Consider the following 21,652-nt stretch of genomic DNA (forward strand, 5'->3'; position numbering starts at 1 on the left):
CAGATGGTGCTCATTTTTAACGCTCCTGTTATGTTTGTTTCTCTAGAACAGCTATAATGTTCCTGGGTCAATTTGACCCGGGGCATATTTAATTATCCATAAGTGTCAGAACCCAAAAAATCCCAATACACATTTTTTTAAATCTAATATTTAACTCCATTACTAACCATTAAAATCAAGATTTAGTCCGTTGGTGTTCTTTAATTCTCACAGATCATGGTTCAATGAGGATAACTCACTCGTTTTTAATTAAAATTAATGTTAAAACTTTTTTAATGTACATTGGAAAGACCTACATATAAATACAATAGTTTTACATGACATATTTATTTATTTATTTATTTTTTATGAAGTGATGTTGATAAATTAACACACCCTCTTCTGTCACATGATGCCCATATTTTTATGCTGCATTTAGCTGGTTTGGAAGGCATATATTGCCTAAAATAGACTTTAAAAAGGGTCAATTTGACCCGCAACATAACAGGAGTGTTAAGTTAATGCCCGAAAGTACTCCTAAAATGTTGAGTTACCCTTCAAAAATACCTCCAAAAAAGCTAAATGTGTCTGCGACAAACACAAAGAATGAACTGCAGAAATAGTTAATATGCAGTGAAATAGTTTCTTTCACTCATTATTTATTCTAATGAAGGTTCATATTACTGATGCACACATAAAATTACACATACAAGCACAGTAAGAAGCATTTTACTGTTACAGCTTGTAAGATGGAGCTCATTTTTAAAACTTCAGTTGCTTCCTGTTTGTAGTCAACAGTTATCTAAAATGATGCGTCACATTCAGCAAGTTTTATACTGGTATGAAGGCAGAGAGTAGCTGAATACCAAACGTGGCGCAGGAATAAAAAAAAAAGATTGGCTTGTAAAATTGAGGGGACACAATTAGGTAGACCTATAGAAAATTGCATATTGCATTTTAACTTGGTGTTACTTTTGCTTGTTGTTTTTTTTTATTTATTTTATTGTGTTATTTTTTTATATTGTGTTTTTAATCCCTCTGTTAAAGCTGCTGTGAGGAACTTCTGGTGTGTATCGATTCTGGCGCCCTCTTGTGCACAAAGTGATACCTCTTATCTCTTGTCATACACATGCAAAAGTAGTGTTTTCAACAAAAACCTCATCCTGTTGTCTTTTAACAGTCAACTTTACCAGGCAATGTGATTAGTTTCCATGAAAACAGTCAAATGAAGGCTGTTCCTGAAGCAAGATGTCCATCATCTGGTCTGACACCTACCCCCTCAGGGCGGTTTCAGGCATTAAAAATGACAACAGAGAAGGTGTCAGTGTTGCTGCTGATGGGCTTGTTTGCTATTGAAGGTCATAAAGAGGCATCAGTATCATTTTCAGTCTGTTTCTCAGCCAGTTCAAAACTCCTCACAGGACCTTTAAGTGACCTTCAGTGTTGAGAAAGGCACTTTTAAATAAAATGTAGTATTATTATTATTATTATTGAAAAGTAATGCGTGAGTACTTTGAAATTTACGAAGTTAGATATTGAGCATATGCACTTAGTGGTATTTTCCCTAATGTATATAATCAGGATTTTTGGCACTAATTTCTGAAAGCCTCATAGAATGGTGCTTGTCATAAACAGACATACAGGTTTGATGTTTTCATTATATATAATATTTAAAGCTCCTGTGAGGAGTTTTTAGCAAGTTCTGAAACAGACTGAATTTAATACTGCGGCCTCTTTATGACCAAAAAAAGAAAACAAGACCATCAACAAGAAGAGTGGCCATTTGTATTAAGTTATTTTTGATATCTCAAACCTCTGGCAGGGGGTAGGTGTCAGACCAAGTGATGAAGTGCATGCTGCTGACAAGACCCTGTTTCACACATTTAACAGCATGATTCATGACTAGTGAAAGTTAAAAGAGATGGGGGTGAGATTTTTTTTGTCAAGAAACGCCAGTACACCAATATACAGGACAAAATCAGCAAAGGCTGCTTTGTCCACAGGGGGACCAAAATCAATATGATCTACAAGTTCCTCACAGGAGCTTTAAGATCAGTGTCCCAAGGTGCTAGTTTAAAAGTTGCAGTATTTCACAACACTTGGACTTAAAGACTCAGAGGGATGACCAGAACTGTCTCTGCATTGTTAGTTAGATCAGTAGAGCAATGGTAGTAAAACATATTTATTGATCAAACAGCCTCAAGTCTTTCAGTCACTTGATTTTTTAATTAACTAGCACATTAAAAGATGGTTGTTTGATGATTGGGACAGCAGTTTTTAATATAATTCACTCCATTTTAGACTCATAAACATGCATTATCTTGTCTCTTCTTTTTACAGATACTATCAGCTGTTAGGGCATGTTCTCTGTTCCCCTGTTCTTCTATGAATCATCATACTTACCTTTTAAATCATAGTTATAGCAACTATCAATTTATTTATGACATCTTAAAAAAGTAAGTACAGTCTGTCTTGCCAAAATAGACAAAAATAAAATGTTTTAGAGCGATCTAATCAGACAGCCAATGACGTGTTTGTGATGAGGGTGTTGGTGTTTATTCACTTCTTACACACAGAAATCCAAGCAACACAAATAATACTTTTTCATTCATTTATTACAAAATTTTAAATAAACTGAGCAATTTGAATAAGTTAAAATACAATATCACAATAAATAGTCATTTGATTTTTTTAAGGATTGAATGGATTCAAATCTGACATTGTTCATTACAAAAGGCTCCACCATCTCTGACACGTGTCAGTCTTTCCTCAGTCTCTCATGGATGCTGCGGTTTGTTTGTTTACAATAAATATTGAGATGAAATGTTTTGGTTTTGTTTCCCCAAAGAGTGACAATACTGGAAGTGATGCTGAAGCTGACATAGATGATGAAGAGTGGTGAGTTGTAGGGTCACACAGACGATTCAGACGGTGCAGATTTTATGAGCGGCGCTGATTTTATACACCTGGAAAACAAAACCATCTGAGTTAGGACTCATTCTCTTATTCCCCACAACCATTTAAAAACATTTTATCAAACCACTGATTTTAAAACTCAGTTAACTATCTGTAAATACTCCAATGCAAGATTTTGTTTTCATCTTTAATTAAAAGAGAACTGTCATCTTGCTGTTTTGTTTGATGAAATTAGAAATATGACTAAGTCTTAGAAAAATATGTCAAATTGATGAGGGATCTGTGGAAAAAATTTGACTTCATCACTTATTAAAGCAAAGTTTTCAAAGCTAGAAAAGTAGCCTTGCACGATGCATCAAATTTTTGTCTCCGTCTAAACTGAATATGTAAGTTAAATATGCAAAATTAGATTTGTAATGGTTTCCAAACATCAAAATTACCCAGATTCCTTTGCTCAATCAAGTAAAGTATTATAAGTAGAAAAACTGTAAATACTCACTTTCTATAGGCACAGCAGTAAAAGATGATGGCCAGGACAACAAGGAGCATCAAAACCCCAAAACTGATGCCAATCAGTTGCTCCAGCTCAGGTAGGGTGTGAGTGTTGGAGACGAAGAAGAGGCAGCGAATCCCACTGTACGAGGATGTGCAGCTGCAAAACAAACAGAGAGAAATGTGAGTGCATTCCAGAGGGAACACGAACCAACATGTGTACGAAGATATGAAGGAAATATTGCTGATCATGGTGAAAAGATATGCAGTATACACCAGGAACCTTACAGCCCAGGCTTATATGCTCAGCTTTGCATTTGTTTGCATGTGTGTGTGGTGCGAGTTCTTACATGCAGAAAGGTTTGTCGCTGTCTTGGGGGTACATGCACTCTCCACCATTCTCACAGTAGTTTTCATGTTCAGCTCCACATGACCGGTGTGTGCGCAGAACCTGAGGGAGCTCCATAGTGCCTGCACAGAAAGGAAGAGAGGGAGTTTAGTCATGCTCAATTATAACATTTTCAAACAAAGTATGGTGGCCTGTTTGTGCCATAAATTGACTTAGTGAAAATGAGATAGTAGAAATTATTGTCCACAGTATATTGATGTTTACTAATCAGAAATTAATAATTGATAATGTTAAAAGTGAATGATAATGACTCTATTTAACTTGCATTCACTTACATTTTCCCTTTTATTGATTACATATCACCAGAAGCATGCATTCAGAAATTAATAAGTTGCAAAGTTGTCTCTCCCAGTGACAAGCATTCCCAATTTAGTAGCTTTGTAATATTGATCTTGTTCACTGAACCCTCCTGTTATGTCCTGGGTCAGATTGACCCATTTCAAAGTATTTTTTGGTATGAAACTTCTTCTGCTTGGATTAATTTGCGTAATCAACATAAATAAATACAGTTCATTTAACATATTTGCAACCTTCCCCTGCATGTTTATATGACAAAGAAGATACTGTTCGTGGGTCAACTTGACCCGGCAGTCAAAGTGGAGGCTAAAAGGGATCAGAAGTGTCCAATAATAATTGTTTTTTTGCAACTGTGTGACATATTTCACACCAATCACGTACACACACACGAAAAACGAGTGACTTATCCTCATTGAACCATAATCTGTGAGAATTAAAGAACACCATTGCACTAAATATTGATTTAAAAGGTTAGTAATGGAGTTAGAAATTAGATTTTTTAAAATGTGCATTGGGTGTTTTTTTGGGGGGTTCTGACACTTTTGGATAATTGAATATGCCTCGGGTCAAATTGACCCAGGAACATTATTGCAGTTCCAGAGAAACAAACATAACAGAAGGGTTAATATAGATGTTGAATTTAAGAACATACACATGTGCATAATATATGAATTTTTGAGCTTCTTGGGCATCATCAGTTTCAGCTTAGGTTATCTTTTGTTTTTGTTTGTTGAAAAAGAGAGAATTGGTAAAGTTGGCAGCCACACAATACCAAAGTATTTAACGTAACGTTTTGGGTTCAACATGCCAACATCACAGACTCTTTTTAACATATGTAAATTATTCTTTATGTATGAACACCTTTGGAAGCCTCTTGTGTCCACAAGACATAAAACTCAATTGAAGACACTTACTGTTACTGAGCTCTGTAGTCAGAGATGAGTTTGACAGAGTCGGAGCTTCTGTGGTGTGAGGAATGTCGGTCAGGATCGCAGATTGTCCGGCTGAGGTCAGGAGAAGTAGCATTGCTACTGCTGAGAGGACGGCTGGAAAACATGGAAGATGTAAAAGGTTAGATTTTGAATTACAAAGGGTTTGATTTGCTGGTTCTTGTTGCTATATTCACAAATAATTTGCATTCAACTTTGTCTTTCCATGTATGACATTTAAGAATAGGTTACATCACTAAGAATGAAACACATTATACATGCCTTGATTAAGGACTATCGACATACACTACATCTTTACAAATCTATGTGGAAAAAATGGTTTATATCCTAATTTGATAGCCTTTAGATTTGAATGGATAAGAAACTCACCCTTCTCCATGCTCATCTGTCTGTGTGTAAACATCGTGTCTTCGGTCTCTGTGATGTCTGATGTTCTCTGCTGAACTCGATCTGTCTGACTACTGTGCCGCTGCAAAGCTTAAATACCCCGCATCCAACCTCTGAAGAGATGTCAACAGCCAATCAAAGAACGGAGGATTTTAAAAAACGAGAAGTATTTCCTTCCAAATTTCTATTTGCACCACTTCCTTCATGTGCCCCGACTCTCTGCATGCACAGGCAGAATCTTCAGGTTGGTGGTGGTGGTGGAGGAGGGGGCATGCGATTACCCTGAAGCTCTTTACATGTGGTTTCCTCTCTGAAAGCCTCTGAACCCACGCAAATTGATAGTTTAACATGGATGCCTATGGTTGCAGTTTTTGAGTGGTTGCTTCATTGGCAATTGCAGGTGTTGTGAAAGCTTTCATTTACTGAGGGGTGATAACAGAGGATTGTTTGTTTCTGCTTCTGTCTTTATGAAAGTCAGGCAAAGAGAACACTCAAAGAAAGAAAGATATAAGGATACCTGACAGATGCTGTAAAGATGAATTGAGGCTTTTATTGGCGTCTTCTCAAAGAGGAGAAATACACTCCCCAACAAGTCTAACCAAGTTAAAGCTCCTGTGAAGAGTTTTTATCTAATCATGAAACAGACTAAAACTAATATTGATGACTCTTTATGACCTAAAAAAGCAAATGAGACCATAAGTGAAACTATGTTTACATACTTTTTTAGAACCTGTAACCCCTGTAGGTGGCTGGGGTAGGTGGGCTAGGTGCCGGACCGAGCTATGTACAACATGCTGAAGAAACAGCCTTCATTTGATATTTTCTACTCACATAGTGATTTGTTTGACGGTAAATAGAAGCACATGGAGATTTTTTTGTGAGAAAACATCCCTTTATATATATAGGTGAAGATAAGCAAAGAGATTAGAGGTATCAATTTGTCCAAAGGGGGGTACCAAAATCAGCACAAACTAAAAGTTCATTATAGGAGTTTTAAATGTACACGCACTCTGTCTGTGAGGCTGTAGCACTGCAGGACTATAGCCACAGTAGCTACTCTGTGAGGCTGTGCTTAGCTCACAATGATGAAGCTAACAGAATGTTGCAGTCTGGTATTTTAGCATGGTAACATCTGCTATTTTGCTCCGAGAACAAATTACAGCAGAGGCAGACGGATCTTTTTTCTTCTGGAGTTTTGAAGGTGCTTGAGCACTGGAAAAACTGACATTTGACTTTTCAAACCACTTAAGATAAACTCAACTTATCACCAAAGTCACTGGGAATCACCAGAGGGTTGTGGATATCAGGCATTTTAGGGGAATCTGTCTGGGAGGTATTGAAACATTTTAATCTCGACCCAAGTGTTAGTGTCAAAAAAGACACTGAAGTTATGAAGTGTTATGAGTGTACTATATTGTCTTTTTTGATCTCCACTAATTGTCCCTGAAAGAGCAGCTGTGGACCAGAACATAAGACAGATAAAATAATAATGTTGTTACAGCATTGTTTTTTATTGAATAGTCCTTTTCCAGTGAATCTGGAGCGTTCGAAAATGAACCAAAATGACTTCAGTAGAAAAAATATTGATCTAAATTCTTAGAAAGTGAATAAATAACTTAAATAAATAGATGAACAAAGTATAAATAAAGTACATATCAAGTTAGTTTCCCAGCAGGTATGGAGTGTTGAGCCTATGAATAAATTATGTTTTTGTTGTGTGTGTGTGTGTATGAGTGTGTAAGCCTTAGTTAATTGATTCATGTATGTTTGCATATATGCATTCTCTGTTTGTACTCTATATCATTCAATATAACCAGCTTTATAGTGCGTGCGTGCGTGCGTGCGTGCGTGCGTGCGTGCGTGCGTGCGTGCGTGCGTGCGTGCGTGCGTGCGTGCGTGCGTTTAATGCATCAGTGCGTTTCTGGCAGCAGTCACAGTGTTCCTCATCAGCATGGCGACTGTCATCGGACCCACGCCTCCGGGAACGGGTGTGATGAAACCGGCTTTCTCCTTCACTCCTACAACAAGTCAGACAATCAGCGTAGAGTTCAGTTAATGTTTTTATATCAACAAGAAGAGCAGAGACTGACAGTTTGATCTCTTTTTGGCTTCTACTGTTTGTCAAGGAACTTTAAAGTCAGAAAACTAAGTCTTGATGCATTTTCTTTATTCACCTGTCAGTGTTTAAAAGAACTATAAAACTACTCAATGGAAATGAACACTGATATAATCTGGAGGCACAAAAGAAAAAAAACAACACATCAGCTATTCATTATTTGACTTAATCCACCACTCCTGTAAAGTAAATTCTCCTTGCGTTTTTCTGTACGTTATTATCAACACGTATTCATTTCTAAGGAAATTCAAAAAGCTTCGTATCCTTACCTGCGAAGTCCACGTCACCGATGAGTCGTAGTTTTCCTGTGTTCGGGTCTTTGATGCGGTTTATGCCTACGTCGATGACTGCTGCGCCCTCTTTCACCATATCTGCTGTGATCAACCCGGGAACACCTATAGGCACAAATCACACCATCATGTGGGGGTGAAAACTTCACTTTCAAAGGGAAAACTAGCTCCAGGTGTAAATTATCTTATGATTGAATTTGTAAAATGTATAACCCAAAATCACTTTGATCATAAAAGTAGAGACATTTCTGGATGTCTTTTTTTCTTTTTCTTTAAAGATATATTTTTGGCTTTATTTTATAGGACAGCTGAAGAGAGAGAGGAAATGTGGGGAACAGAGAGTTGGGGAAGACATGCAGCAAATAGTTGAGGCCTGGAGTTGAACCAAGCGGCAACCTCCGGTCTAAAAATATGAGTCATTCATTGAGGATCCGCTTGAGGCTGGCTCCGGAAGTACCGGAAGTCACATACACATAAATGGGAAAAAGACGATCTTTACAGCAGAAATAAACATGTTTACAGCCTGGTACAAAAGACGAGTGTAGTCTGGATAGCTCATTTCTCGATCGGCTCACACTGTGAGGGGGGTGAATTTTTTTCTAACGCGTCAATTTCGAAGATATTGAGATTATGAATCTTCCAATGAGAGGCACAGCTGCCTGCAGGAACACTGTAGCTGTTGGCTAGGAGGCTCAAACTCCGCCTCTTTATGTCACACTGGCTCCACAGCAGTAATATGGCTGCCGCCGCCGATTGGTCTCAAAATAGCTCTTCAGAAACAGATGGGTGACGTCACGGATACTACGTCCATATTTTATACAGTCTATGAGTTAAACCCATGAACGCTACAAAGGGGACCATAGACCTTTATTTGGGGTGCATTAGGCCGCCAACTGCGCCCATATTTGGATGTATTTCTTATTCCGGTCTGCAATTGTACGATCACTTTGCTTTTATCTTGTTACGTGTTCAAAATAAAACATTTTAACCTAAAATGTAAAGGGACAGAATCTAATCTTAGGGTACCTGCAGCCCCCCTGAGGTCTTTAATACCACCACCAGCACAATTGAAATACTCCAGATAAGAAGAGAGAAAGGTTCTGCAGATTCTAGTTAGTCAACATTTTAATATCCCTGAGCTGACAGCTATTGTTTCTCTTCTGTAGTGATGCTTCTCATTTACTAAAATCACAGACTCTAGACTGTAAAATCCGGACAATAAACACCTCACCTCAGACATTTACAGGATGAGAGGACACCTCACTGCCTACAAGGAAGAAATAATTAAAAATATTTTGTTTATGTTTGACAATGGCTGTCTGGAAGCTGTTGATTTGAACTTTTCGGTGCAATTTTAGCTGCCAAACACTGGGATCAAGTCTGGGTTAAATAACAATTAAATACCAGGTTTATTTTTATAAACTAATTAAAAGCAAAAAGACATCAGCACACTTTAGTGACACACTGACCACAAACTAAACCCTGAGTCCAACTCAGGTTAGAAATTCAACAGTTAAATCCTCAAAACACACTTTTATTTCCAGTGACACTAAAACCAAATGTGTGCTAATTCCACACTGACATGAAATCAGTTTTTGATGGTAGTATTCTGGATTCTCAGGGCTCACTGACTCCTGCAGTGCAGTGAAAATACATCTTTATTCCTAAAAGTGAAACCTAACAGATGTATGACAAGAAAGTGAGGTGCCCTTCCCTTAAAGCTGCTTTTAGTCATCAGGGAAAGACATGTCTTACAAAAAGAAGTACAAACAGAAACCCCTGAGGCACGTAATTTAACTGTAAATGTTTCAACAGATACTCCTGCCCTGCACTAATTGAAAGTCTTTTATTCTAGTTACAACAAATCACTGTTAATATTGGAAGTGGTGGATTCCAACTCCAGTTAGGGCAGGGTAGCTTGTCTTGGGTAGGACTTCATTTCAGTTTTGATAATTAAGATCCAGAGGAGACTTGAAGCAAAGTTAAAAAAGGGGATTTTATATTTACTAAAAATAACGTTTTAATTGATCCTGAGATTAAAAAACAAAGATGAAGTTATAACTCAGACTGAGTGGTGTAAATGTCCTTTTGATGACCACAGAATTCACCTTTGACCCAACACATTTTCTATTGTAGTGAATAATCAACAAGATAGACCGATATTACATACCTGATGAAGACAAAGATATTCCAGGATTGTTTTTGAGCCAGAGTTATCTTGTATTTCACTCATGACCATTTCTTCAGTCAACTCTGCTCTAATTTCTTTGCTGATCCCTACCTGTGTATACAACAGCTTTCTCTTCAAGAATAAAAATCTCCTCCTGCTTCCTCTTGACTTGCTGAGGCCCACCCAAGTGAAACTTTGCCCCTTACACGTCAGCACAGGGTCTTTTGTCTGTGTGCCACAACCCGGCTGTCTGACTCCAGCCCGGTTACATTTTCCAACAGTAGGTTGGACAGTAAAAAACAACTCTCATATCACATGCTGGTTCGTGATGTCATCAATGGCAGATGAGCTGATAATGGAAATAATTCACTGTGATCCTAAAGCCGAGGGAGTGTTGGGAAACCCTGTGCATGCGTACTTTTTAATCCACATGAAAGGCTGTGCTCAAGGCTAACATTCTGGTCATCAGTTCTTAAAACTTTAAAGAAAATGACACACAAGAGAGTGCGTGTGTGTTAATGGTGTCATCAGTGTGTCTACCTGCAGCTGCAATTATGATGTCAGCCAGGCTGGTAAGCTCCTTCAGCTGTTCTCTTGGTGTACATCTGTGAGCGATGGTCACTGTGGCATCCCCTGAGAAGAAACAGCACATTAAGATTAAGATTTTCATGAGGTGTCCGTCCGTGCAGATGATTCTGGTTTCGTTAGCCAATGAGACATTTTTCCTTCAGATCAATCAATCAATTAATCTTTATTTCTATAGTGCCAAATCACAATAAACGTTATCTCAAGACGCTTTTACAAACATAGCAGGTCTAGACTGTACTCTATGTTAAATTATTAACAAAGGCCCAACATCAAGACAGGGTAAGACTCAGTCTTATCTCATCTTAATCCACCATGAGCAGCACTTTACAGCATTTAGCAAGTTACAGTAACAAGCAGGACCAGACTCATGATAGACAGCCATCTGCATATATCTGGCTTAAAAATACATTATCTTGTTGCTTAAAGCCATGGGAAAAAAATTTAAACCAAACAAGGAGTTAACAAACTAAGAGCCACAAATGACAGAAAATGATGATGATGTAGACCACCAAAGTTAAAAAGTCATGAAACAAGTTAAAAAGGCTAAAACCACATATAGATAAAAAATAATTAAAACAATGTCCAAAGAATAAAACCAACAAAAGATCAGAGGTTAAAGATATAAGATCCTGCCTGTGATTCTGCATAAAATAGAATACAAATGTTATGTAGAATGAAAACAGACACAGAATGTGACCATCTGCAACCTCGTCTGTATTTGACAATGGCAAAAAGAGAACACTGAAAATGTGAAAAAGGAGAATTTTGTTGTTTTTTGTCATTTTGAATTTGATGCCAGCAACACATTTAAAAAAAAGTGAAGACAGCTTTGTTTGTTTTGTCACTTCTTCTTTTAACAACAATCTGTAAGCATTTAAGAACTGAGGAAACCAACTGCTGTAATGTCGAGTTTTCATTATCATTCACAACATCAAAACTCTGCTTTGAGTCCTCATCTGAATAGCTGAACGTTTACCTGACCTTAAATGAAGACTTCCCCTGCTAGCATAAAATAATGTATTACATTCTTACAAATTGCAACACCAACCTTCAGGGGAACATAGCAGAGGACCATACAAGAGACCTTCTATTCATTGCATGTGGACTGCCATGCAGGTATGTACCTGAGGCTAATCAAATGTTTGATATTTTTTCACCTGACAATCTCTGCTTTATGAAACAGCTGGAATATTTTCACGTTGCATTATATTTCACTTCCGTTCCCACATGTTCTGAATCAAACAGTCCTGTTCTAGTTATCATACTCTGAGTACTCAATGATCAGATACCATTGAAGCAATAATGTCTTTTATATGTGTTTGATTTATTGAATCTGACTCGGCTCAGGTGGTAACAGCGACTGAACAATGGCACTGGAAGAGAAGAAGAGAAGCACGCTGGAGCGTTCAAGTGTTTTTATGAGTTTGGAAAAATACAAGCTAGCAGCTATTCTTCCATGCGTCATTGCGCAACACTATGAGCAGCCTTGAAAATACAACACAAAGCTCTATTCACCTCCATCATGTAGAGTTGGCAAAAGTTTCAATGGTGGATACGTCAGAGCTGCATAAAGTCTCAACTATCTGCACAGCTTTAAATGACGGAGGTGAAAGATTAGAGAAAGAGGTAGAGTGTGCATACTATAGAAATATATCAATTACAGTAGCTTGTTCATTGTTATTATTTTTGTTGTAGTTGTATTATTATCATCATCATTATTATTATTATTATTATTATTATATTCCTCTGGAGAAAGAACTTCTCTTCTCCTCAGAAAAGTGGTTCATCCTGCAGCACGCTACATGGCGGGTCATGGCGGGGTCATCCCATCTGATGTAGTTATTGATTGCACAATGAGTATAAACATGACGGTGCCAATCCTCAGCTTTATCCAGAATGTGTGAGGACATCCTGCGTAATAAGAACTGAAGTGTGACCAGGAGAACAGGAGTGGAGGAAGAACACAAGGAAGATAATAATGAACGGGAAGGAAGAGCAAGTCAGAGCACATCAGACCCCCAGGTCACATACCTCACAGGACATGTGTGGAGGTGTGTGTGTGTGAGTGGTAGGTAGAGGGGGGGGGGGGGGGGGGGGGGGGGGGGATGGAAGAGAACTGACCCAAACATTTTAATGAAGCTACAGAACTCAAAAAAATCAGAAGTAATATTTTTTCCTTTCCTTTGAAGTTGAGCTGAGTGTGTTTGTCACAATTTTAAAAATATTTCTTTTAGTTTCACTTCTTCTGTAACCTTGTGTTGGTCAGTGTCTATCTTATACAAGCTTCAATGACTAGTGAAGTGCTACAGCTCAACATTCAAACATGCTTCTTCATTGACTCACACTAATGTTAAATACTAATGAGGGTTCAGCTCAAACTTTGTGTGGGGCTTTGTTAAGAATCCAAGAATAATCTGGGTTATTTTATGACATGCTTTTACTTGTTGGCTTCCAGTTCAACAGAATGCATAATTGAAGGTTTGTTTAAAAGCAACAACTTTTATGATGTTAGAAAAGTAAACTTGGTATGCTGGCTTTCAAAGAGGAAACATCTTATGGAGTTTTCTGAGGGATTTTAAAGAAGATATCATGTTGGAGCTGCGGTTTATGATTAAAACATACAGTATGAACCAAAAATAACAGTTTGAGCCATTATCTATAATATTGGTATGGCTTGTTCAATGTAGTCTAATGACCACATCTACTCACTATGTATGATTTACTTCAAGAGACAGATCTAGTACTAGTAACCAAGCAGCAACCATCGGTCCTAAACTATGAAGCCTGTGCGGAAGTGCTAAAAACTGCAGTTCATCGAGCGTCCGCTTGAGGCTGGCTGCAGAAACACCGGAAACCACATACTGTACATCTTTACAACAAAAATAGACATGTATACGGCCTGGTATAAGAAAAGGGTTTAGGTCTGAAGAGCTAATTTCTCTATCCACACACACTGTACAGGGGGGATTTTTTTAATATCTTGTTATTTTCAAAGAGAGATTACACTTACGAGTTTTGCCCATTTAAGGGCATGGCTGACTTGATTGACAGGCTGTTAGCAAAAAGGCTAGAGCTGTTTTTGAAACGGCCTGCTACATACTACCTGCTAATGTAGTAGGCACAAGGTACTGCCTACTACATACTGCGTTTGAATTTAGTCTGTAGCATGACTGCTCTGTTGGATCTGTGTTGCAGCATGCTGGGCCAGACGTCACTGAATTTCCAGTTTCAGAAAGCAGAAGTAAACAACAGTCAAGCTGATAGATAAACTGCTTCTTTAGCATCCACTTGTGATTTAAAAGTTAGGAAGTGGTTTATATGGAATTTAATCATTTTCACAGCTCCTAAAAACTGAGTTCCCCCCGTCCAAAAAAAAAAAAGAAGAGAAAAGAAAAAGCGGAACGAGTGCTGTACATTGTGGGAAACAGTGCGCAAGGCAGACTGGTCCGATGCATACTGAGAAATTTTCCCAAATCAGTAGACATCCGGGGAGTTCTGGCATACTGCAGATTTTGCTCTTGTTCACATACTACTTACTACATGCTGAATTTTGGCCAAATCAGTACGTACTGCTAGTATAGTAGGCGGTTTTGATAACAGCCTAGGTCTCTACCTCACACTAGCCTGACAGAGGTTAGGTACAGTTCAGTATTTCCAATATGGCACCCATCGACGATCAGCTTCAAAACAAGGCTTCAGAGACAGATGGGTGCCGCCACAGATACTGCGTCCATTTGTTACGCAGTCTATAGTAGTAACTTACAATGGTGCCCTGGTTTCTTAACTCCTACACTGTAGTCATAATCTTGTGTCATTGGAATGCCACCGCCCTCTTTGTGACTGACAGCAGGAACTTAAACTATGCTCAGTCTATTGGTCTTTAAGTCTAATAGAGCACAATTATTCAAAGGTATTTTTAATTCAACCCAAAAACACACTTTTAGTTTGCATTCAGATATTCCTGATGCTTTTTAATGATGCGTCCTGTAATATTGCAATACTTGGACAGCCTCAACCTTATCTTGAAGTTTTATCTGAACAGAAAAATTCCATGTAATGTCTTTCCAAATCCCCTCCCTACTTCCTGCATCCTGCAGCCTTATTAGGACTGTGCTTCCGTCTGCCAGCAGTGCACAATCCCAAATGTGCTGCCCTGTTTGGACTTCTCTTCACACTCCCTGTTTCATATCCCCTTTGAACTCTCCCTGGCATGTGCATGTGCTTTTATTGTTTTGTTAAAGACACAAAGATTCATGATGCATTAATCTAATTGCCACATCCTGACAATAAAATAAATAATAATGTGGCAATATGTACCTTTCAGGGAAAGCCAGGATGGGGCAACACTGTGAACTATAAGGGCAGCACTCCAATAATGATATAATGTTGTATGGGATGCATGGACAAAGGCGGAAATCATTTTGCGTGTGTGCTCACACACTGTTACACACTTACCTCCTGGGCGTTCATGGTTGCGATCTGAGTGCAGCAACATCGCAATGGGCATGCCAACATTTTTAGAGCGACCAGCGACAAGCACATTCTTTCCCACTGTCTCAATACCTGTGCAAACACATACATTATTAGAAATTATTTCAAATTATAACCACACAAAGGTAACAGTATATAAGGAGAAAATAGTTTGATGAATTCATAACTCTGAAAATATCCCAAAGGATGCCTGAAGCACTATTTCAGTAGTGACTTATCCCACAGGTATGCAGGGATGTGATTCGGATTCCTCACGCAAGGTCAATTACTACATGAATTGTCAGCAGACAAGAAGTCATTACAGTGATAACGGCTGGACTTGTATTAGGCTGTTATCTCGGTTTGCTTGTTAAGTAAGTGTTGCATATTTGAATGTTGTTCAATCATGTTGTTAAGCTTCTCCTCTCTGTGGATTTCACTCTTTATTTTAATTCTTATTTCTTCTATTTATTCATTCTTTATGCTTTACTCACATTCTTTGTGTGTGAGCAGTCAAAGCCTCCTGGTACCTCTGTTCAATATTCAGGAATTCAAGTATTCAAGTAGCCTTATTGTGTTCTTAAATACAAAAAGCTGTAGTGCTTTAACCCAATCTTAAATAGAGCAAATGACAAAGGTGTATCACAACCTATAAAAGACATCAAATATAAACATCAAATTTGTTAAAGGTTTGTCCTTTTGACTTAAAGCTCCTGGAAACACGCTTGTGTAGATTTGGGTGAATCCTGTAGAGACTTATCTGTTTGCTATTTTTTATTTTTTTTTGCACTATATTATTGCATGTCTTCAATGCTTTCAACTTTTTGGGCGATACCGATTAACAACACAGATACTGATACCAATCCAAGCAAATCATTAGTCAGCAGACATTCGCATCTTCCCCCATGCTGGAAGGCTGGATACCAAGAGCAATGAATTTTGTAATTGTCTTGTTAAGCACTGTTACCTTTGGGTGGCCCCTGCTATATTTCTTAGCTTTGTCCAATGACTTGAGTAGAGACTGCTGACAAGTTTTTGCCGATATTTTTGGTTCTCTCTTTTCAGAACTCTTGCTACTTTTCAGGATGACCCTTCTTGTGATGCACAATTAAATCTGCATCTTATCACCTGTGCCTCACAAGAATTGTAAATAACTATTCCTGACACTTCAAAATACTTACATACAGCCAACATGTAGAAGCTCATTGTTGGTCATTATGTGCACATAGTTGATGCGTCACCTTATCTGCAGTGCATATCAGTGGAAATTTTCATATCTGCTGATACCAGTATTTTACTTTTTAAGCTTTTATCTGCAGATCTGATATCATGCCTATAATATCATGAGTCCCTAATACATGCATAAGAGGTGTTTTTGTAATGTAAAATGTAAAAAGTGGCTGCAAATGGTTTTGGTTGCTTTTGTAAGCCATCAAGAGGCATCAATTATCATTTTCGCCTATTCTCATGATGCTCATTATTCTCATGATCACTACTACTGCATGAGAGCCATATGTATTGGCATGACTCCATCAGGTATTAGTCAAACCATCAGGTGTTAGCAGTTAAATCCATGAAAACTTACATAAGATCACAAATGCATCAAATTCTAAATGATGATCTTCGTTTCCTTTTTTTGCCAAGTGACTGCAGTATACATACGTGAGAATATGTCCTTCTAAAAGTCATATTGAAAATTTAACAAGGATTAACTTTGCTGGAGAGAAAATTATGAAAAATCTCAACTTGATGGTCAACACTGCGTCTGTTCCTCTGTGCTAAAAAGGTCCATGAATGTGTCCCTGTAGTACAGAGACTTGAGAGAGAAGGACTCATCCATGATGCATTGAACAGTAAGCATACATAGCTGCTTCAGTGTTGGGAATTGCAAAAATCCTCTGATATCTGATAGTGAAAAATTCCATCAGGGTCACACCTCCATAGAGGACACATAAATCATCAAAGCCATCATAAACACAGCATTCTGAAATTCTTCCAATACTGTGCAAGGTCTCTAGATATGCGATGATTAACTTTTTATCACAGTTTTCTGACAGGGGGGATCTCAGCAGCAGCAGTTACTTGAACTGAAGTAGCAAAGACAGGAGTACTGTACATTAAGCTCTGCTGCAGATGAACAACAGTGCACTCTAGCTGCTCTAATAGGTAACACTGTCCATGGTGGTCAGTTTTCTAATATTCTAATTCTTTGTATGTGTGGTATTTTTTTTACTTTTACATGGCATCAAAAAACTGTCAGAGTTCAACCATAACCCACACATCATGAAAATGTTGTCACAACTGATCTATATTGTCTTCTTTTTTGTTTTAGATATCACACTGAGACTAGTATGTAAATGTACTGTTATAATTCTGTTTACTTTGATTATCTAAATGTTGGACAACACATTCAGCTAATGTTCTTCATGACAAATATTTAGAGCCATGCTTCATCGAGAAGATAATTGAGATCCAGCCCATTTAGACCATGAAAAAAACAGATTTACAAAGTGGGGGGAAATGATTCAAAGGCGCCATCTAGAGGATTAAACAAAAGCACTCAATAAAAATCTAATTGTGTTTTATTAGAGTTCAATCATGTCATAAGCTCTAATCAGTGGATTATTAACACTGTCTTTAAAGCAGAGTCAAATAACAACAAAAGTATTCAATAGGTGTGTATAAAATAGCCGTTTTGGGGGTTCACCTGCTCGTTTGATGATCTCCCAGACAGCTGCAGGAGTAGCAGGCACCATGGATCTCTGGTCCAGACACAGCTTACCAATATTCACAATGTGAAAGCCATCCACATCCTTCTCTGGAGCGATGGCATTACACACTGCTCGCTCATTTATGTGCTCTAAAGGTGGGACAGAAATGAACAGATACTCAGTGTTATTAGGCACAATAATATTGTAAGCTTAATGGCTACTTATTAACAATTTTTATACATTGGGACTACACGCTGTTCTAAACATGCTGTTCTTATTTGATATAGGCTGCTTTAGTCATTTTTTTTAGTCATTATGGTTGTAAAGCATTTCTTTATGTTAGAAAGATCCATATATGAGCAATCTCTGGGATGAAAGTGAACAAAAACGTATCTGCTCCTGTGAGCAACTGTGTTTACCTGGAAGTGGCAGCTGCACCAACAGCCCGCTGACCCTCCAGTCACGGTTCATCTTGTCAATCAGCTCCAGTAACTCCTCCTGAGTGACAGAGCTAGGTCGAATAACTGTGTCACTGGAAATACCTGGAGAGAACATAAACATCACACACTCTATAATCTTTTCAAATGCATATTAGTTCAGTACATTAACTATGCAGATTGTGTTTATTTATGTATTTATACGGCCATGCATGCCCCGTAAAATGTAGAATGCATAAGGTACATCTATGCATGTTGATCTGAATGGAACACATGATGCATTCAGTGTTCAGAAATGAAGGTAAAGCTCATATCTGACCCAGGATGCTGGCTGCCCGGGTCTTATTCTTGACATAGGTTTGACTGGCTGGGTTGTCACCAACCAAGACCACTCCAAGGTGGGGTCTCATGTTGCCCTGTGCAACCAGATCTTCCACATCACGCTGGATTTCTCTGTGGATCTGCCGAGCCAACTCTGTCCCAGAGATCACCACTGCAGCATGCCTGGAGAAATAAATTGTGAACACATTTGGGTTACAGACTAGATGGTCTCCCCTTATAACAAAGCTGCAGCAAACAAAACAGCAGATTCATGCTTTACTAATATATCAGATAAGAATGCAGCTAAGAAATCGTTATCTTGTGATGAATTATTTTGCTGTCTGCAGTCAACGAACTGTACACTACAATGAGATAATTCATTCTCACATCACACGAAAATGAGCATTGTTATCAGGAGATAATGGCATAACTAATCAAGAGCAGTAACTAAACAATATGCGCAGGTATGGCTAGGGTTGCCAACTGTCCCGTATTAGCCGGGACATCCCATATATTGGGCTAAATTGGTTTGTTTCATATGTAAATTCAAGTGTCCCGTATATTGACTATTAACTCTTATAAATACAGCAGACTGCACCTTACAGATCCTAGATCAGATAAAACACAAGTGGCAGACCATGTGACAATCACACTGCCTGTCATCCAATCACAGGCCCCCTCACAAGCATCCGTTCTATATAGCACAAATGTGCCAAGTCCTGCAAAAAAGTGGGGAGAGGATTTTCTCTCTGGTTGACATTAAATGGTCAGACTCAAGAAACAGATGCAGCACAGAGCTGATCAAAAATGAACTTCAAATATCTGTAAACTGTGACTTGTCATGTATGACTTCTCTCTGGCTGTGCAAAAGGACAAAAGACAGCTTGAGTCAGTCAAGAGCAGCAAGAAGTATCCATGGAAAAAGGACATTTGGTGAGTCATACTCCTCTTTTGCATTTAATTTATCTTTTGCCTGTGTTTTGATGTAAAGAGACAAATTGTGGTTTCTTTGAGGTTTATTGATATGAGGTTACACAATGATACAGTATGGATTAAAGGGAATATACACACTTTCTGCATTTCCAGTTGAATCAGAATATGAATATATGCTGAATTCACACATCATGCTCACACCACCATGGCACTGTGCACCTGTCCCTTATTTAGTAGTGAGAAAGTTGGCAACCCTAGATATGGCCCCTTTCGGCCACCATAACCTGTATATTACACCTGCTGACGCCTGATAGTAGTACATATTAATGGTTTATGCTATGCCCCTGAGTAAACTGTAATTGCCACACATTATTGTTTGTAACAAGGATACATATCTTTTAATTATATCATGAAATACACCAATGCTATAGTTTGCCTGTTCAGACACGGTTTAGTCAGTCTGTGGAGCTGACAGGCTAAACTTTAAATTGTTGGTCTTTTTAGTGAAATAATGATTTACTTATTCGTTCTGCGGTTAATTTCGGTAACTGACAAACTCGGCTTTAATATAAAATAATGAATTACTTTCCTGGGGTCAATTTTACGTTCTGTGCTGTTACCATGGACACTGGCGTTAGCCAACCTAGCATGGATAGTAGTCTGCTCTGGAGGAATGCAGCGTGCTGTCACCATGGACTGTATAAATAAATAAATAAATAAATAAATAAATAAAATATATATTACTATTACTACTGTCACTTATTTATACAGTCTATTGCTGTCACACTGTCCTCACCCGGCGAACCTGCAGCGACTTATGTAACCTCACTGACATGATTCCTATTAGCTGTGTCGGTTTCTCAGACCCGTTTCGGACCTGCTAGCTAAGAGGACTTGTACTCATCCAGCCCTCTAAACCGTGACCGGTGAGACCTGCTGTCAATCAGCCTCATGTAGACACGTGACGATACTCACGCCTTCCCCGGTGCTGCTGAGCCGCCGCGCATCCTTCCTTCCGAATCGTACTACATCTCTACGGGACATTAAAAGGAGAAAGCTGCAGTGTTTCAAACTAAGTCCTGCTTACCTCGTCACCGTCTGGTGAAGATGTCTCCTTTGACTTTCGCATTTTCTGTGCGTCCGCAGTTTCGCCCTGCAGCAGTGATGGTGTAACGTTAAGGAGCTATATATCCTGAAGGAGGAGCGTAGCGGTGAAACAGAGGCCGCCATGTTTGTGTGTGTGTTAAAGAGTGTGTTACAGCGTGTGTACGCCGTGCGTGTGTGCGTCCGTGCACGAGAGAGGGTAGAAAGGGGGGCAGGGCAGATTACAGACAACACAGCTGATGAATGAGAGTCTGGACTGTACAAACTGGACACAGCTTTTTTATTAGGACGACAAAACACGGCTGATTATATTTATTTTGGCCTATTTTTTTTCCTAATGATGAACATCAACCATAATAAAAAATATATATAAAAAAAACTACATACATATAAATAAGTAAGTAAATTGTATTTCGTATAGCACCTTTCATTGAATAGAATCACAAAGTGCTTCACAGGAAAAATATTCAAATTAAAATGAAATCATAAACAGTAAAAGAAACAGACAATAGCATAATTAAAACAATAGTCTGTACAAGGTGAGTTGAAAGCCTGTTTAAATAAATGTGTCTTTAAGAGTTTTTTTAAAAGTGACAACAGAGACAGCTGAGCAAATATTTACAGGAAGAGCGTTCCACAATTTTGGTGCCACCACTTTAAAAGCATGGCCACCCTTTGTCCTTAGATGAGCTCGAGGGACAACCAGCAAGCCCTGGTCAGAAGACCTGAGTGACCTACTGGTGAAGTAGGGGTGGAGCAGGTCGGCAATATATTCAGGAGCCTGACCCCGCAGAGCTCTATACACAAAAACAAGAAGCTTAAAATGAATCCTAAATTTAACTGGAAGCCAATGTGGGGAAGAAAGAATCGGAGTGATGTGGGTTGTCTGGCTGGGCTTGGTCAACAGCCTTGCAGCGGTGTTCTGGACTATTTGAAGACGATGGAGGGACAACTTACTGAGGCAGGTGAAAAGGGAATTACAATAGTCCAGCCGGGATGAAACAAAAGCAGGAATGATAATTTCCAGTTCAGGATGTGACACAACAGACCAAAGTTTATCAATGTCTCGTAAATGGAAGAAA

At 38.6% G+C, this 21,652-nt stretch overlaps 2 protein-coding genes across 6 annotated transcripts; both read right to left on the reverse strand.

The window, feature by feature from the left end:
* Positions 1-2,576: 2,576 nt before the first annotated feature.
* epgn (epithelial mitogen homolog (mouse)) lies at positions 2,577-5,663 on the reverse strand. Its single transcript, XM_034692671.1, has 5 exons — positions 5,413-5,663; positions 5,008-5,139; positions 3,738-3,858; positions 3,395-3,547; positions 2,577-2,945 (listed from the first exon to the last, which is right to left on the reverse strand). Exons 1-5 carry the CDS (start codon positions 5,444-5,446, stop codon positions 2,891-2,893), a joined length of 495 nt encoding a protein of 164 aa, XP_034548562.1. The 5' UTR covers positions 5,447-5,663; the 3' UTR covers positions 2,577-2,890.
* A 1,257-nt stretch (positions 5,664-6,920) lies between these two features.
* On the reverse strand, positions 6,921-20,756 carry mthfd2l (methylenetetrahydrofolate dehydrogenase (NADP+ dependent) 2 like). 5 transcript variants are annotated; one of them, XM_034691093.1, is made up of 10 exons: positions 20,263-20,370; positions 20,056-20,162; positions 18,532-18,716; positions 18,195-18,317; positions 17,772-17,924; positions 15,050-15,157; positions 10,547-10,639; positions 7,816-7,941; positions 7,333-7,448; positions 6,921-7,280 (listed from the first exon to the last, which is right to left on the reverse strand). In XM_034691093.1, the coding sequence occupies exons 1-9, from the start codon at positions 20,299-20,301 to the stop codon at positions 7,333-7,335; spliced, it is 1,050 nt and encodes a 349-aa protein (XP_034546984.1). In that variant the 5' UTR covers positions 20,302-20,370; the 3' UTR covers positions 6,921-7,280. The 5 variants fall into 5 exon arrangements, with proteins under 5 accessions (XP_034546984.1, XP_034546983.1, XP_034546985.1 ...); XM_034691092.1 differs by having other exon boundaries at positions 6,921-7,284; XM_034691095.1 differs by lacking the exon at positions 6,921-7,280 and having other exon boundaries at positions 7,291-7,448; positions 20,272-20,316.
* Between the last annotated feature and the right edge of the window lie 896 nt (positions 20,757-21,652).

This window comes from Notolabrus celidotus, chromosome 9 (genome assembly GCF_009762535.1).
Source record: "Notolabrus celidotus isolate fNotCel1 chromosome 9, fNotCel1.pri, whole genome shotgun sequence".
Classification (NCBI taxonomy): Eukaryota; Metazoa; Chordata; class Actinopteri; order Labriformes; family Labridae; genus Notolabrus; species Notolabrus celidotus.